Below are 18,781 nucleotides of genomic sequence, written 5' to 3'. Positions count from 1 at the left end.
TTAAGAACAGTTTCTCAGTGTCCTCTTTAAAGCTCCCCTTCAGGAATTTGAAGGCTGCTATTAAATCACCCCCTCAGTCTTCTCTTCTGTAAACTAAACAAGCTCAAATCCCTCAGTCTCTCCTCATAGGTCATGTGCTCCAGCCTCTTAATCACTTTTGTTGCCCTCCGCTGAACCTGCTCCAGCACTTCCACATCCTTTTTATACTGGGGGCCCCAAAACTGGACACAGGACTCCAGATGTGGCCTCACCAGTGCCAAATGGAGGGGAACAACCACTTCTCTGGATCTGCTCAAAATGCTCCTCCTAATGCACCCCAATATGCCATTAGCCTTCTTGGCTACAATGGAACACTGTTTACTCATATCCAGCCTTTCATCCACCATAATCTCTAGGTCCATTTCCGCTGTACTGCTGCTTAGCCAGTCGGTCCCCAGCCTATAACAATGCTTGGGATTGTTCTGTCCCAAGTGCAGGACTCTACAGTTCTCCTCTTTGAACTGCATCAGATTTCTTTTGGCCCAATCCTCCAATTTGTCCAGGTCTTTCTGGATCCTCTCTCCAATGTATCTATGTCTCCACCTCGCTTTGTGTCATCCATCAACTTGCTGAGGGTGCAATTCAGTCCCTCATCTAGGTCACTAATAAAGAGTTTGAACAACACTGGCCCCAGAACCAAGCCTTGCAGCATACTGCTTGAAACCAACCCCCATCCAGATATTGAGCCATTGACCACTACCTGTTGGGCCAGCTTTCTATCCATCTTGTAGTCCATGGATTTAACCCACACTCCCTTAGTTTATGGGCAACAATGTTGTGGGAGACTGTATCAAAAGCTTTGCTGAAGTCAAGTTATATCACCCACTGACTTCCCCATATCCACTGACCCTGTTACCTCAGACATGACTTTCCCTTGGTGAATCTATGTTGATTACTCTTGATCACTTTCCCCTTTTCCTAGTGCTTCAAAATGGAGTCCTTGAGGATCCCCTCCATTATTTTCCCAGGGATTGAGGTACGGCTGGCCGGTCTATGGTTCCCTGAATTGTCCTTCTTTCCTTTTTTAAAGATGGACACTCCATTTGCCTTTTTCCGGTCATCCAGGATCTCTCCCGATCTCCAAGAGCCTTCAAAGATAATGGCCAAAGGCTTGGCAATAACATCTCCCAATTCTCTCAGTACCCGTGGGTGCATTAAATCCAGACCCATGGATTTATGTACATCTAATTTTTCTAGATAGCTCATAAGTTGTTCCTTCCCCACCGATCGTGGCCCTCCACCTTCCCACACTGCATTGTCTAGCACCATAATGTGGGAACTGTCTTTGTCCACAAAGATGAAGGCAAAAAAAGCATTGAGTACTTCAGCGTTTCTTACTTCATCTGTCACTAAGTTACCTCTCTCATCCAGGAAAGGCCCCCCACCTTCTCTGATAAACTGCTTATTGTTAACATGCCTGTAGGAACCCTTCCTGTTACCCTTCACATCCCTTGCCAGATGCAGTTCCAATATGGCTTTCACTTGCCTGATTACTCCCCGCTATTCTCCAGCTACATGTTAATACTCCTCCTTAGCTCCAGACTACAATCATGAGTAGTCTGCTTAGTTCTCAGGGTTGAAAGAGAGCTCCAGCATGGAGCCATCAGGAGGATTCTGGATCTTCATGCAGTTTGTGGCAAGGAATCAGTGTTAAGTAGACTTAGAGTGTCAAAGAGAAATGAGGACCTATTGGAGACGATGTCATGCAGGATGAGCACCAGAGGTTAGCTCTCGGGATTCAGTGCTATGCCAGGTGAAGGTGAAAGAACTCTGGCAGGTGTATCACAAAGTCCAGGAACCCAACTGGCAGTCCAGGTCATCTCCAAAGACCTGCTATTATGAACAGCTGCACATGCTTCCTGGGGAGAACCCAACCACACTGCCCATTTTGAATTTCAACAGTTCTGAATTTCACCTCTCCTGAAGTAAATGGTGAGCCAAGAGAAGCTGAGGGGTCAGGATAAAGAGGCCAATGGAGAGGAGGATGGTGGCAACCAGCAGGGGCCTAAGGAAGCAGTTCCCGACAGCCTGCAGCTCTTCAGCATAGACCTGGAGCCTGTCCTCTCTAGGCTGGTTCCCTCTACACCAGTCCCCAAACCCCAGGAGCCCAGCTGTTCTGGTGAGTATTTTTTTCTGAACACTACAAATGGGTTGCAGCTAGGTTTAGGTATGGGTATAGGTTTTCTATGGATCTACACCCCTCAGAACAGCATGTTAGCATTTCCGGGGATGCAGTGCTTATCCTTTTTGGAGTTCTCCAGGAAGGCCTCATCCAGGTACTTATATTTTTTCACAAGGTTTTTGGGCAGGCCTGACTTATTGTGGCTTCCACAGTAGCACACCTTGCCATCCCGGCAACCAGATAGCGATCTGGTATCATGGCACCACACAACATTTTGGCAATTTTTCCATACTTGTGCTTACACAGGATAAGCATCTCTTCTTTTATGCTATCTTTCTTAGGAGGGTGATGTCTTCGCTGGCAATCTAAAGAAGCATGGGAATTTGGATTGGATTTCTTTGCAATACAGCCTGCCCTTTCACATTCCCCTGGAACACACTGGTGCACCACATGGCTGTCAGGGGCTTCGTCTTCCCCGCTCTGCTCAGCTGGCAGGCTCTCCAGGCCTTCTCTCCTCTCAACGCTCTTCACCCCACACATTTGTTCTCACTTTACAGGGATCTCTCCCCACCCAGCCATCCATGCAGGTGGAATGCAACCCTTCCTCCTCACCATGCAACATGTCCAGCACTGGTTTTCTATGCTTTACATGGCCTCCCCACCAGTGAGGACTGCTCTAGTGACTGCTGAGAAACATTTTTTCCCCCAGCATACTGCTGGAAAACTTCCCTCTCCCCCCACTTTTCTTTTCACTGTACATGGATCCCTCCTCACCTAGTTGTCCAGGAGGCTGGAATCGAACCATTTCCCTTTGCCACATGGCTGCTTCCCCTGCTTTGCACCCCTCGTTAAACAGACAATAATTTACTATGTCCACAATGAAACAGTATGGATAAGCAATGGCTTGTGCAATGCACAGTTTGAATCCTTGTCATCCTTAAGAAGCCTTAAGCGGCCTTGCAAAAAGAAAGCTTCACTGATTGTAAAGACAGAGACCCATCCATTTCATGGGTAAGCGCTTTGTGTGAACTGTATCTGTATCTTATTATAATGCACAATAAATTAGTTATAATCAATATAAACAATGTAACATTATAGTTTTGCAGGCAATAAATTAGTTATAATGGGTGTATGTTGCGACACTAATTACCTACATGATGCAGGCCTTACGCCTTAGCACCAGGCAGCTTTGTTAACTTAGTTCCTGCTCTGTGTAATATTGGTGTATTTTAATGTTAAACTGTAATGCATAGTGATGATAGTGTTAGAAAAAAACTTTGTTACTCTCCGTTCCCTGTTACACTTATGTAAATGTGGTGCTGGTGTGAATGAGAGAAATGCTTCTACAGAGAGAGGCATAAAGACCACTGCATACGAGATGACCAGAGGTGGGGCTGAAGACTCAGGGACACCAAATAACTAAGACAACTGCACTGGGAAGACTGGACCTGGCAGATTGATGAGCCTCAAAGTTAGGGACAAGCACCCCTTGATAGGGAACTGATAACAACTTTCCCAGAAAACACCACCCAGGAAGGGTCGCCCACATACTGATATCAGATAACTGCAACATAAAGTTGTTCTTGCAGAAGGACTGATTGTGATGCTAAGTGACTGATTAAAGCCCGACAGCAAAAATGCATAGGCTTGCACGAAGGAAATCCCTATAAGAGTTGGGGGTGTCTTGTATTATTCTTTGGGATCCATCCTGTTAAGACTTAAAGTGCCAGCCCAGACTGGAAGAGTCCTGTTCTGCCTCCTCGCACCTGACTTACCTGATCAGTAAGTTGGGGTGAGCAACACACTGGTAATTATAACATCTGCAGGGTGTGTGTATATGCAAAACATATGCTACTTGTTATATTACTAATATATGCGGCATGTTACCTTATCCCCCTGAAAAGATCCCAAGTGCTTCTTGTAAGCGTAACATATCTCAATTTTGACCTTCACGTTGCAGCCGGCATCCCCAGTGTGGGAAACAGGGCGAGGAAGTGCAAAAGGTCCAAGCAGCACATGGAATGGGCTCAAGCAGAAGCCACTGAAAGCATAGCAGGCACAGCACAGTGGCAATAGACTGTGCTTGAGTTCAAGAGAGAGCAAATGGCACACCCGAGGGAGGATGAGGCAAAGCTCATTATGGCAATGAGCAACCAAACCGAGGTCCTGTGCTCCATGCTTGAGCTGCAGTGGGATTCCCTCCACAGCACTGCTTTTGATGACAACCACTGTGTGATTTTTTGGTATCCATGTGTGCTGGGCTGAACAAATCATTGAGGCAACTTGTGGGGATGGAAAGGGATGATGACACAGCTGCCCACCACTATGGCTAGGTCCGCAGAGGACTCGTGGCAGAGGGACCCTGGCAGGGGTGGAGAGGGTCAATAGTACAACTGCCCACTGCAATGGCAAGGTCTACAAAAGACACACAGCAGAAGGACCCAGGAGGGTATGGAGAGGGCCGATACCACAGCTGCCCACTGCTAAGTCAAGGTCTGCAGAGGACTCACAGTACAGGGAAGCCGGTGCCAGGAGGTAGGGCTGATAGCACAGCTGCTTAACTTTTGGTGAAAATAACCCTCCCTTTACATCCACTCTTCTACCTGCAACTTAACCCCCTCTCCCCAAGTAAAAGTATTCTTTCTGTGAAAGCCATGGTTTATGTAGGGCTCCATGAGGCAAGGAAGCAGAGGGTAAGAAGGGTCACTCAATATTACAATGGGGACCTCCACATTGCCAATCTTGATTTTCCAATCTGGGCAAAAAGTCCCTTCCATGAGCTTTCTGTACAGACCAGAATTTCTGAAGATGTGCGCGCAATGAACCTTCCCTGACCATCCCACGTTGATGTCGCTGAAACGAACTTTGTGATCTACCAACTCCTGCAACACCATTGAGAAGAACCCCTTTCTGTTTAGATACTCAGAGGCCAGGTGGTCCAGGGCCATGATGGGGATGTTCAGGCTATCTATTGCCCTACCACAGTTAGGAAACCCCATGGCGGCAAAGCCATCCACTGTGGCTTGTCATGGTCTTCCTCAGGAGAGGCTGTCAGACTGCACTGGCTACTTGCACCTCCATGGATGCCACTGTAGATCTGCCCACCCCAAACTGATTTGCCACTGACCAGTAACTGTCCAGCATACAAACTTCCACAATGCAATTTCCACTCGTTTCTGAACAGTTAAAGCCAGCCTCATTCTTGTGTTGCTGCACTTCATGGTGGAGGCCAGCACGTCACAAAGTTCCATAAAAGTTGACTTGCACATGTGAAATTTCTGGACCCACTGTTGGTCCTTCAAGGACTCCAAAACGATGTGGTCCCACCAGCGTGTGCTGGTTTCACAAGTCCAAAACCACCACTCCACTCTTGTCAACAATATATCCAGGGCAGCCAGCAATTCTGAGTTCCTGGAATGCAGTTGAGCAATTTCCTCTTCAAAATCTTTATTATCATCATTCTCAACCATCTCCCTTTGTAGTCAAAAGAAATAGTGTACAACATTCCAGGAAGTTGCTGTGATGGTCTGTGCAATGACTTGAAGCATTGAAGGATCCATGCTTGTTTTAGCACTGTGACAGAGAAAATGGCATGATTACCCATTCGTTTTCGTGCGGTTAGTGGGTGCTCTGAATTCTGAGACAGTGCTTTGCATTTTGGGATTGTGACATCAAATACCTACAAGCAACTGCGGAAAATTTTTTCCTCCACAACTCAGTTGTACAAAACCCCCAGAATGCAACAGGTCTAAGGCACTGGGGAATAGGTACCCACAAGGCATTGCTCATGCAGTTGAACTTGGATAAAGCAATGGAGATATGTTAACTCGACACGGAGAAACGGTGGGCTGAATTTCTGAAATGTTTGAGGACACAAATTCAAATTCATAAGAACGAGGTTAAAATCAAATTCATTAAAAGTCAATTTTATTTCAAGGTGTAGACATAGCCTATGTGTCAGAACACTTCTGAGCCAGTAACTGAGGTAGTTTTCTCATTTCAGATGCATTCCTGCTGCCTGTGCTTGATGGACTCCACAACAGTGCTGTTTAGAGAGCTTACATCTTCACTGCCTTTCACGCTATTCATTTCTGCTAGCTCTTTGAATGAAGACATATGTTTTCTTCATCTGCAGGCTGCTTAGGCTTGTTGTTTTCTCGTAATGTTAAAAACGAGTATCTCAGTCCTCCTGCCATGCTAAAGAAGAGAGAGCAGAAGTGGTGTCAGTGGTACATACACAATTTTTGACAGCAAGCATGGAACAACCTGCCTTCCAGAAGATTTCAAAGTGCTTAACAGACAAACAGAGCCTGATTATCATCTCGTGTACAGTTGTATGGCTTAGAGCAGGGATGAGCAAAGTGGGGGGCGGGCCCCCTCAAGGGGGTGTGAAATTTCAGAAGGGGGCCCAGGGCCCAGCATGATTGGCTGCTGGGTCTCAGGCTCATCCATTTAATTAAAATGTTGAAATACATTACTGGTTTTATGGATGTGTATTCGCATTTACATAGCGATTGATAACATTTTTACATTCTACAGACTTATTTTCTTACTCGTGCCAAAAGGGTATTTTTTCTGTACGAACATAACTGAAATTTCCATTGGTATCGATGACATTAGACAGGTTGTAGGTCCCTGCTAACTGCAGGGACAAGAAGTGGGGCCTGACGTAAAAAGTTTGCTTACAACTGGCTTAAAAGTACACCGATTTCCATGAGCTAAGAATCTGGCCTTGAACAGACTGGAGGAGGGGAAATCAACAAACCACCCTCTGGTGCCCATATGGGGTAGGATTCAGGTAACATAAAAGATTTTAAGAACATGCACTATTGTGGCACACAGATTCAGTGACAAGTCACAGGGAGGAGCACATTTCACTGAAGCAAAATTCCCATTTCCTGCAATACCTGGAGTTTCCTTGGATGTCTCATCCTCAAACTGACAAGGCCCAGTTCTGCTCATAAAAAATAATGAGCTACAGCTCCTAGTAGTAAAACTGCAGGCATGTCTTCATAATTATAATCTTGACATGCCGAAATCAATATGCTGAAACAAACATCAACAACCCTAATGAATTTTACCTCCTGAGGCAACATGGAGCACTTGCCCAGACTTGCATCTCAAAACTACCTAGGTCAAACTAGCCAGACAAAACAACAACAATAAAAATAAAACAAAAACTAGTCCTCATTAAGAAATAGCTTCTCAAGTCTTACCAAATGAAGACCATTGAAATTCCACTCACCAAATATTTAGGCCTATAAAGTTTAATGTAGAGAATATGTAATCTCCACCAACCAACATTCCAATGTAAGCGATGGATATATTCTGAAAAGAAAGCAAAAGCCATTTATTTACTAAACCATTTCAGACTCTGAGAATTTGTGTCTCACCAAGTTAATTTGCTTTTGTACATTTTTAGTTGTTGGCCCTTCAAAACTATTTGTCGAATCAGTTTCACAGTGTGGTGAGTTTAGTGGTAACACAAAAACCATGTATAGTAAACATGCATCATTTTCCTACATTAAGAATTTACTACAAGCTGATTCAGGCAGAAAGTTTTTGAAGGACCAAACATTACAAAGACTATTTAACACTTTTCTATGTACCGTCTTTGCAGCGCACATTTTCAGCTGAGCTCAGCCTCTCTCTTTCAGGTGAAAATATCAGCAACTGTGTCTATTCCTTCTTAATTTAGGTCTGCAATTGTGTAGAAGTGCAGCTATTCAGATTTGTACCCAGCTCTTCCACTGTAGAAACAAACTTTACCAGCTTCCGCCCCGCCCCCCCCCATGCTACTTTTTGCAATATCAAAAGAGTTCCTCTTCATTGCAAAAAGGTGCAACAACTTAGCCTTTAATTTAGGCTAGAAGTTCAAATTCAACCCTTTCCTGCCCTTTAGCCTCTAACTCGTCCTGATAACCTAAGTTGAAAACTAATTGCTGTTTTCACAGCCATTTTAACTGGACTTGTATTTGACTTGGATTAGATAACCTATGGTGTGTACTTAACTTTCTCAAAGTGAAAACATATTCTAAGATTCATTTCACGTCCAGTTCACTGAAAATAAGTCTCACATTCTCCAACAAGGGGAAAAAAATGTTGGAAAGTAAAATTCATCATTAAAAAACAATTTATGGTTTTCCTACAAGATTCACTGTTTTGCTTTGCAGAATTAAAAGAAAGCCGGGCCATTTGGCTGAAAGTCAACACGGACACACTATTTAATAAAAAAAAAATTAAGTTTAAGACAAAAGGAAAAAAAATTCTTGAAGACAGAAGGAAAGGTTTCTATGTACTGTGCTCATTTTGCCAACACTGTTGTTTCACAAGTCTGCATGTCTAATACAGTCAATGAAATAATTAAGCGCCTTTCAAAATTAAAAAAATAAGCTTTTCAGAAATTAGTTATGTTATTTTTACTTAGTCGTTGTCTTCTGTTGTGGGGCTTAAAAACAGAAATGTCCAAGTCCAAGTCTTGGTTGAGTTGACAATTCAACTAATTGCTTTAGGTGACAGAGCGGATGGCAGATTTTCACCACGATAAGATCATGTGGGATATCTATTGTTTTCCCTGGTATGAAATCCATTTCAACAGCCATAAACAGGCATGCATCTCAGTCCCCATTTATGGGGAAGGTAGGATCATGTGCCATCTGCTATGTGGGTGTGATTCAAAGTGGACCATACTTCCAAGGGGAATGAAAAGCCAAAAGAGTCTTTGGTTGGGTTCTTAATTGTTTGTTTAGAATACTGGCATCCTTCCACCTTGCTCACCATTGATTTTCCAGAGAAAACCCAAGTATTCAGCGGTTCTGCTGTGCTAGCCAAAAAGGTTTTGTAGATTTAAGTCAGAAAATTCAGTATGCTATTTGGGTCTTCATATATTGGAAGATCCTTGTTTCCTTGAACGTGTTGGGACACCTAAAAGGATTCATGTGTCACTGCAAATTTAGGATGGGCATATATGAACCAGTGTGGAAAAGCATGTCTATAGCATTGATTCTTCCGCATTTACAATGAACTGCATTTATTTAGTTATTTTCTGGATTGTAATGTGCTCTATCTAGATGTTTCAGTCACATGTTCACAACAAGAGATGGATCAGATATGAAAAAATAAGGTTTCCACTTTAATACTTGCTACCATCATAAAACATTCAGATGACAGCAACTTTAGTCTTTCTGTGATAAATTTAAATGTGTTGGAGGCACTATTTCCCTCAGCTATCCAAGGATGCTTCTCTATACTTGTGTATCCAATCTGCCCAAGACCGTTCTTGAGGAGATGCTTAGGATCTTCTGTCCTTTGTTCAGACTGAGAATCATTTTATTGAGCTTTAAAAAAAAAACAAAAACAAAAACCAAAACCTAGTATTCTTCCTTCATATGGTAACTCTTGCGTTCTCCTCTATGAATTGGGTGGTAAGAGATGCATGTGTATTCATTTACCTCATCACGAACACTTACGGTTTATCTATATGAGGGAGTTGCACTTAAGCCACTTTAATTTGGTGCAGCTAAACTGATACATACAGTGATGCAGACGTTCTTAATTTGGTTTAAAGAAAGTTTAAATTAATCAGAAAGTAATTTAAAATAACCAAAGTCACTCAATCTGAAATAAGTGTGTTCACGCAGGATCATGCATCAGATTAACTAAATCAGTTTAAAATTTATACTGGTGCAGCTTTATCATGTAGACAAGGATTAATTTCTACAATATGTCTGAGCTTCAGTTAGTCTTTAGAGAATAATGTAATTTCTCCCAGTGAAGAACTCTGGTACTGACAAATCTAGCACCACCATCCCAACACATAGGAGCCTGTTGTTGAGTTTCCAGCTCATACAAACATTTACAACATCACCAAGATGCCTGATGTATTTTTCACCATCTGTTTCAAAGTTCTTTCTCTTTTCCCCTGCTACCACTTACCTTTATTGCACCAACCACTGTTGTCGTAAGTGCAGAATTGTAATGGCTGCACAGGACTGTAGAATACATTAAGAGAAAACTAAGGTGAAAACAAAAAAACAAATCTTAGTACATTCATTCCACATGACTCTATTAAACAATTCAGTGTTATATAGTGGTATTCCAGTTAATCTTAAGTAAAAGACTTATGACTTTTAAAGTAAAACAAGCCTGACACTGAGCTATATTAAGTACAATACAGCATGGCCCCACTTCAGTGTGACCCAGATAGTTTACAATAGTACTTCTGGTGCTAAATTCTGCTATAGCTTCATTTATAGAGCTTGTGTTTCTATCTCTGTCCATAGGTTTGTGGACTGCTTCTAAACTAGTACTTTTTTTCTGGGAAAAAAGGTACGGAACACTGCCCCCAACCCCCTGTCTTAACCCCTTCCCCCCCGCAGCCCTAATCCACCACCAAGCTTAACCTCCCCCACCCCTCCGTCCCCAACTCACCACATCCTTAACCAACCCTAGTACCCCCACGGCCCTAACCTGCTGCCAGGTTTAACCCTCACCCCCTCCACTACCAGCCTTAACCCCCCCTCCCCCCAGTGACGAGACTTTAATCCCCCTGCAGCCCCAACCCACTGCCAGTCTTAATCCCCTGCCCCCCCCAAGACAGGCTTTAACCCCTCTACCCCACAGCCAGGCTTTAACTGCCACCACTGGACCCAATCCACCGAAACCTTAACCCACTGCTCCCTCGCAGCCCCAACCTGCCACCAGCCTTTGAACACTCCCCATGGCCCCAAACCAACCCCAACCTTTAATCCCTCCCAAACTGCCCCTCCCCAACCCAGGATTCACTTACATTTCAAAAGGAGCGCCACACGCTGCTGCTCCTTTGCCAACCACCATGTTCCCTTTTGCGTGGCTACGTGGCTCCCCACAGCCCTCTGGCTCCCCCACATACAGTGAGGCAGGGGCAGCTCCCTCACCAGCAGCACTGAAAAAGCGGTGCTCAATTTAACTGATTTAATGTCTGGCGCCAGCTGTTAAACCAATTAAATTGAGTCCTGCTCTTTCATCGGCAGGCAGGGAGCTGGAGGCAAAGCAGCAGCAACATGAACCGCAAGAGGTTGCTTAAAGAGCCACAAGCAACTCAGCTGTCCAGCCACCTTTCAAAAATGGCAGCCCTGGGAAAAAAGGTACCGGAACTTCCTCTGCATTCCACTGGGAAAAAAGCTTTGCTCTAAACTAAACTAAGCCCGATCCTTCAAAGCACTGACAGCTTCTAAGAGGTGCTAAGCATCATTTTCTCTCATTAGTATCAACAGGAGTCAAGGATGCTCAGTAACACTTCAAAGTTCTCAGGACGTTGCGTGAACAAGGGCTTACTGAGGTCCTCAAACCCATCAGTTCCTTTTAAATGCGTTTATATTCAGAAAAGGAAACAAAAAAGGAGAACAAGCAACTCTAAAAAGACAACATTGTAGCTATAGATGCCAACTTTGTGGGGCGCTCAGCACCCACTGGAAGCCCTGTGGATCAGTTCCTCCTCCTCTCAGCACCTCCCAACCAGCAGTGCACCTGTCCATCGGAATCTTCCCCTTCTTCCCAGCATCTCCCTCACCATGATCCACTGCTCAGCAATGTGCAAAAGACACTGGGAGGGATGAGGAGGAGAAGCAGTCACAGGAAGAGGTAAGGGAGGGGATGAAACAGGGCACAAAGAGACATGGTGGGGGTGGAGTGGGGGCAGGAGGAGGTGGAGGCTTGGTGAAAGGGGTGGAGTGGGGGTTGACTACACACCAAAAATGCAGGAAGTTGGTGTCCTTGATTGTAGGGTTACAATTTTTAGATACTTTTAATGACTCTAATATTTCAGATTATGTTTAAACATGATTTTTATAAATGTCAATTGTGCAAGCCATGTCCAAGATGTAAGTCAGGCTGCATCTTCTCTGCCTCTTAAATCACGACCAGTAGCGCTAACTTTGTTACTTCTATTTAGCTGATACTAGTTGGTGATGTTGTGAGACCGAATAGAATCCAGTTCACTTTCCTATGTTTTTGTTTGCTCTGCTAACTAGAGCAAAGGCTTTTGTTTTATTACTATTCACCGTTTTCACAACACTCAAACTATTTAAAGAACCTTGTTTAAAGAACCTGTTTAAATAATTGCTTTAAAGAACTTATAAACAGACATGCTCCTTACCCTGAAGAGCATGCAACCTATTAAAAACTCAGTGAAATACTACTACTATTTAACCCTTGTACTCTGCATGGAGCATAGGTCATCTACAAGTCTCCTCCACTTCATTTTGTCTTGGGACAAAACTTCAAGCTGGCTCCAAGAGTACCGCAGTTGTTGTTCTTCAATCTCAGTAGAGCTTCTCCATGTTGTTCGATGTCTTCCTCTTCTGTGTTTTCCTTGCGGGTTCCATGTGAGAGCTTGGTGAACTATGCTGGGTGATAGTTTTCTGAGAGTGTGGCCTAGCCCCACTTTCTTCTCTTGATTTCAATGACAATTGCTTCTTGCCCTGCTCTGTTCCAAAGCTCCTCATTTGTGATGAAGTCTTGCAGTTTGATGTGAAGGATGAACCTCAGGCATCTGTTTATGAATAAATGTAGCTTGTGATCTGTTAAATGTTTTAGTACACCAGGTCTTGCGTGTATACAAGAGCACACTTCACATTTGTGTTGAAGAATTGCAGTTTTGTCTTTGCAAATATTATTGTGAACTCCATGTGGGACGGACAGTCTTGAATGCAGCTGTTGCTTTCCCTATCCTAGCACTGATATCCTTATCTGTTCTTCCATCTATGCCCATAATACTCCCCAAGTTGGTGAACTGTTCCACATCTTCAAGGTCATCCCCTCCCAGTGTGATGGTGGAGTTGTTGGACTGGTTGGTCCTCACTGCCTTGGTTTTTCCCTTGTTAATTCTCAGTCCAGTCACTGAGGCAGTTTTGTCTAGTGTTGTGACCTTTTCTTTCATGCTGGTGTGAAAGGAGGGCGACATCATCAGCAAAATCAATGTCCTCTAGCTCTTTGAAAAGTGTCCACTGAATGCCTCGTTGATGGCCATCCATTGTCCTGTTCATAATCCAGTCCATTATGATCAAGAACAGGAAAGGTGACAATAGGCACCCTTGTTGCACCCCCAACAGTACGCTGAAGGATTCTGTTAAGACACCATTGTGAACAACTTGGTATGTTGAGGGTTCATATGTTGAACAAATCAAGTTAATAATTTTGGATGGTATACCATGGTGTTGCAGCAATTTAGAAAAAGTGTCTCCAACAATGCTGTCAAAGGCTTTTTCAAAGTCTATGAACATTATGTACAGGGGGGAGTTCCACTTGAGTGACTGTTCTATGATCACTCTGAGAGTTGCTATTTGGTCAGTACAGGATCTCTTGCTTCGGAAGCTGGCCTGTTCTTCCCTGCGCTGTCTATCGATTTCCTATGGAACACTCTTCCTGGAATAGACAGTAACACACTGCCCCTCCAATGCTTGCATTCCTTCAGGTTGCCTTTCTTTGGAAGCTTGGTAAGGTAGCCATGATTCCAGTCTTGTGGGATCTCTTCAAGGTCCCAAATTGATTATACATCATGTTGACTGGTGTTTCACTACCTGCCTTGATTGCTTCTGTGGGGGTGTTGTCTGGACCAGGTGCTTTTCCACTTTTCAGATGGGCAATGGCTTTTCTGATTTCTTCTTTTGTTGGTCTGCTGCTGTTAATTTGCAGCAGTATATTTGCACATGGTAACTTGTGAGGTTCCATTGGGCAGGGTGATTCATTAGCTCTTCAAAGTGTTCCTTCCATCTACTGAGCTGCTCACTTGGGTTTGTTAGCACACACCCCTCCTTATCCTGTATTAGCTGGTCCATTGTACACTGTGACCCAGCTAGCTTCCGTGTGACGTTAGAGTTCTTTCAAGTAACTCCATCTTGCAGCTTGTTCCACTTGTTATGCAAGATTTTCCACAAAGTTGTTCTTCTCCCATTTTACAGCCTTTTTAACTTCTCTCTTGGGTTCTAAATACAGTCTCTGAGCTTCCGCCTTGGTTGCTCTTGTTTTGCGCTGGTTGACTGCTGCTTTTCTGTCCTTTCATTCTTTCGCATTTCTCAGAGTTTCTGCTGTGATCCATTCTTCGTGACGCCTTGTCCGTTTTCCCAATGTTTTACCACAGGTCTTTTTCCAGGCCCTGTGTTCCCAAATTTGTTCCATGGTAGCACCTTTTGGGATGAGGTTTGCCAGAGGTACACATCTGTGGACACCTCCACTTGGAAACTGGCTCCTGTCTCTAAATCCTTCAGCTGCTCCGTGTTGAATCTCAGTCCCAGTTTGGTCACTGTTGTGGTGTATCTCTTGAACTTGAGTTTTAGTGAAATAACCTCTTATAACTTGGAAAGAGTGGAGAGAACAGACCTGCGGGGTCTGTGGGCAAGTTGTAGGGTCAGGAGAGGGTTTCAAATACTCAGGAAGGGGGTGGGCTTTAGGCTGAAGGGGCAGGGCTGAGACAGCCAGACCTCAGCGCTGCCCAGAGAGCACCATGCTATTCCCCACACGTCACCCAGGGGCTCCAGCACTCAAAAGGTGATTTAAAGGGCCAGAGGCTCCAGCTGTCACTGCTCCATAGTAATGGAGACTGCAGGAGCCTCAAGCCTTTTTGAATTGCTAGGCCGTAGGGCAGTTGCCCCCTCTGCACCCAGCTCCCCCACCTCCACTCTTCAACGGGCCTGGAAAGATGACAGATACAGTTGAGTGGGGTGACATTTTAGAATGAGGTTTCTGACCACCGCTGTGAGACAACAAATGCAAATAATATTCTGTCACCCATATTCTCAGAAATCTCCTGAGCTTTAACATCTTACTTTTCAGTGAAGTATTAGCTGCTAGAAATTCTCATAAAACTACCCTGAGGATTTACTTTTTTCTGCCCAACTATATCTCTGACAGATGAAATATAATTGTTGCCAAAACCTCTTGATTTGTCACTGCCTCCTTACCCCAAGAAGCAGGAGAGAAAAAAATGAAATAGAAATAAAAAGTTTGTCCAGTGCTTGAAATCTCTGGCCTATTAAAAAGAAAGAAATATGCAATTAAATACATTAAATATATACATGTATAGAAACACTGTGATCATGAAAATGTCCAAAATAAAAAACAATTGATTACAATTAATGTTAGAATTATGAAGGTTTTATATTCAAATGGGGGACTAACAGTACAATTAACTTGTAACATAGTCTTCACTTTTATCTGCTATTATACCAATGTGTACAGAGAAGATACATTAGATGGCATGTTGCAAACACTATGCAGCCAATAAATAACGCTTTATCCAGAATTTTGATCTGAACTCTCACCAATGCTCCTGACTAACAGTGCAAATCATTATTATGCAACAAACTAAAAAAACTAGTGAAAGGATAGAGAAATAAAATCTTCTCCAGAAAAGATACCTAGTCCATACCAATGTACTGCTTACTTACAAGTTTCAGGCCTAATCCTGCACCTAGTGAAAATAAAGGCACCTTTGCTACCGATATTACAGGATCTAACCCCTAATCCTTCGTTTCAGTGAGATTTTACAAATGAGTTTGTCTTTTTGAAGGTTTTCAAACATGAGGTTAGCTGAGAGCAGCTCTGGGATCTACTCCCCTCTCTGCCACAGGCTTCTGATGTGACCCAGCGTAACTCTGTTAACCTACCTGGGCCTCAGGTTATCACTGTACAGCTGAGGATGACAATTCTTACATTTTACAGGGGTCTTTTCTGGAGATCTTTGACTAGAAGGGACAATAGCCTCAATCATACAAGCTATATTTATTCACTTAGGCTATGTCTACATGACAGCAATCTGTCGACAGAAGTTACTGCTGGAAGATATCTTCCAACAAAACTTCTGTTGACAGATTGTGGCCACACATGAAAGTGGGTTGAAAAAGCGATCCGCTATGTCAACAGAAAGGATCCAGACTGCCCAGCTGCTCTCTCGACAGAATGGCCAACCAGCAGCTCAGCAGACAGAGCTGCCCAGTGATTTGGAAATCCTGTCTGTCAACAGAGGGCGCCTCTGGAGCACCCACACAGCATTTTTGTTCACAGATTCTGTTGAAAAAAGTGTTCTGCCTTGTGGGGAAGAGGCAGAAGTCTGTTGACAACAGTGCTGTGTTCTGTCAATTTACTGTCGACAGAATGCATTTTTAGTGTAGACGTAGCATTGATGTAGCTTCTGTTAGACCCATTCTACTCCATGCTGGTAAGGGCTACTGACAATTCAATGGGACTACTCATACAAGAAAGCGTTTGCATCACCTACCACGCAGAGATGAGGATTGACAGCAGCACAAAACGTTAAGATATAATTTAGAGGGGTGGAGAAACTTTACCTTTGGAAACTTCCTCAACTATTAAAATAACCCACTCTCTTTTATAGATGTACACCAGGGCTTAGTTTTCATAAGTGGCACTAAGAGCCGCACCTTTTACAAGCACTCTTACTGCATGTTGCCTGCAAAACAAGAATTCATATTTCTCCTAGTAACAGAGAGTGAGCCGTGCTAGTCTATACACTATCAAAACAAAAAGCAGTCAAGTAGCACTTTAAAGACTAGCAAAATAGTTTATTAGGTGAGCTTTCTTGGGACAGACCCACTTCTTCAGACCACAGCCAGACCAGACAGCTGTTCTGGTATGGCTATGGTCTGAAGAAGTGGGTCTGTCCCACAAAAGCTCACCTAATAAACTATTTTGCTAGTCTTTAAAAGTGCTACTTGACTGCTTTTTGTTTTGATATTTCTCCTAGCTTTGTTTTTATGCAGTTCCCCATTTACTGGGCACAGATGGTAAATGTGCATGCAAAGAGGACTGCAGCTGGGCCTCTACATGTTGAAAATCCAACCCAAGTGAGCTGTTTTGATTCTTAGCTGTTTTGGGGGTTAACAACAGTTTGCCTGAGCTTCTGTTCTTTCAACACCCGTTATGCGCAGCTGTGTAGAATGGAGGGTCAGCTACCCTGAACGTTCATTTTACTACTACTCTCATATCTAGGTGCTGGGTAATATTTTCTTGGAGGTACACACATTTTTGCCTTCACAGTGAAAAGAAGCCTTACACTGCTCCCAAAAATATGCAGTTGTGTGGGAGAGGTGGGGAGTGAAATCAGAACATTCGCTTATGTTAACAAGATCTGTTCCTACTATGCAAGGGCAGGACAACTGTACTGGAAAAAACGTACTTATCCAGTCAAACAAAAGGCTCACACATCACTTTGGAAGGCTACTCCTGGGAAGAAACAACTAAACGAAAAATTCACACATCAGTCACTACTAAATGTGCCAATAAGATTCATCTGCATGAACTTGGACGATAAACTGGAGTCATGATTGTTACAGTCATTGAAGATACCTCATTTCTGTTTTGGCAGCTCATAAACCAGGGACAATGTCCACTAATAATCAGCCAGGTGGGTTAAGGACAGACATTCCTAGATCACCCTTTCCTCATAGACAGCCTACAGGATACCTTACTCTTCCGGATCTATGAGACAGGAGTAACAGGAAATGTTTCCATTTCACACAGATTGAAAATAAATACGTTGGTTGTCTCTTGTCATTAAAGGTCACATACTGCACAGTGCCCGTGTTGGGTAACAGCAGAAAATCCCTGTCACATAGCACCAAAGCCACAAAAATTTCTGCTATATGACAAGCAGGTAAAAACAGACATCTGTGTTGATTTGCACATCATTCATTAATGTTTCTACATTACATTGGCATTTTCCATAGTAAATATTCATCAAGCTGGGTCAGCTATAAAAGTGTCTCATATTCACAGAAATGGGACTTAATTCTAATAATTACAAATATGTGTTCTCAATAGCCATGATATATTTGTGTGCGCACGCGGGGGTGTGTCGGGGGCTCTTTTTAAAAATAAAGTGTGGACGAAATTACTTATGAAAGGTGCCAGAGCAACAGCCCTGACAATGAAACCTTGATTTATTCACAGAACAGACTGCAAACAACAGCAGAATAAACTTTCTCTTTTGTGCCCATCACAATGCCTCAACCCTCCCTACAGGGATCACATCTAAGCGTGACAGAACAGTTTAATCTCTATAAGCACACGAGCTTAGCTTCCACTGAAACTGCCGATCAGGGAGTCAGGTATGTTTTTGGTGACAGGGACACAGGTTCCATGGGCTGGACTGAAGCCACAAGATGATGTTTCACAGAGAGACCTAAACTAAGCAACAATGTATTTTTACTGGGTGACAATGTTCCAGGTAACTGCAGAATTTTAGGAACACACCAGTACAAACGTCACAAAAAACTAAGAGCAACAACTTACAATAAGGAACTAAATAATAACAACGTATAAACTCTTACACAGCACTTTACAGCAGTAGATCACCAAGTATTTTACTATCCAGGTCAATATCATTGTCCCCAGGCTTGCCGATGGATGGGGAGCGGACGGGCAAAGGGAACAGCTGCCCCTGAGTCCAACAATTCAAAAGGGCCAGGGCTCCTGGCTGCCTCCACTACCACAGGAACAGAAGTGCCCAGGCCCTTTAAATTGCTAACAGAACACTGCACAGTGCACTACAACAGCTCTGAGGGCTGCTGGGGCTGAGGGAGGGAAGGCAGCACCATGCACCCCAGGCAGTGCTGAGGGCTGGCT

General features: G+C 43.6%; 1 protein-coding gene across 3 annotated transcripts in view; it reads right to left on the bottom strand.

Annotated features, from left to right (window-relative positions):
* Positions 1–6,057: 6,057 nt before the first annotated feature.
* Positions 6,058–18,781, bottom strand: part of SLC35D2 (solute carrier family 35 member D2) — a 54,526-nt gene continuing 41,802 nt past the window's right edge. For 2 of the 3 annotated variants that reach the window (XM_074995111.1, XM_074995110.1), the window contains 4 exons: positions 15,100–15,167; positions 10,097–10,175; positions 7,407–7,489; positions 6,059–6,358 (listed from right to left, as the gene is read on the bottom strand). In XM_074995111.1, coding sequence (XP_074851212.1) covers positions 6,256–6,358; positions 7,407–7,489; positions 10,097–10,175; positions 15,100–15,167 — 333 coding nt within the window. In that variant the 3' untranslated portion in view covers positions 6,059–6,255. Of the gene's footprint in view, positions 6,359–7,406; positions 7,490–10,096; positions 10,176–15,099; positions 15,168–18,781 lie in introns of all 3 variants that reach the window. The other variant, XM_074995112.1, reaches the window with a different exon arrangement.

This window comes from Carettochelys insculpta, chromosome 5 (assembly GCF_033958435.1).
Source record: "Carettochelys insculpta isolate YL-2023 chromosome 5, ASM3395843v1, whole genome shotgun sequence".
NCBI classification, from domain to species: domain Eukaryota; kingdom Metazoa; phylum Chordata; order Testudines; family Carettochelyidae; genus Carettochelys; species Carettochelys insculpta.
This window is presented reverse-complemented; position numbering and strand designations above follow the sequence as displayed.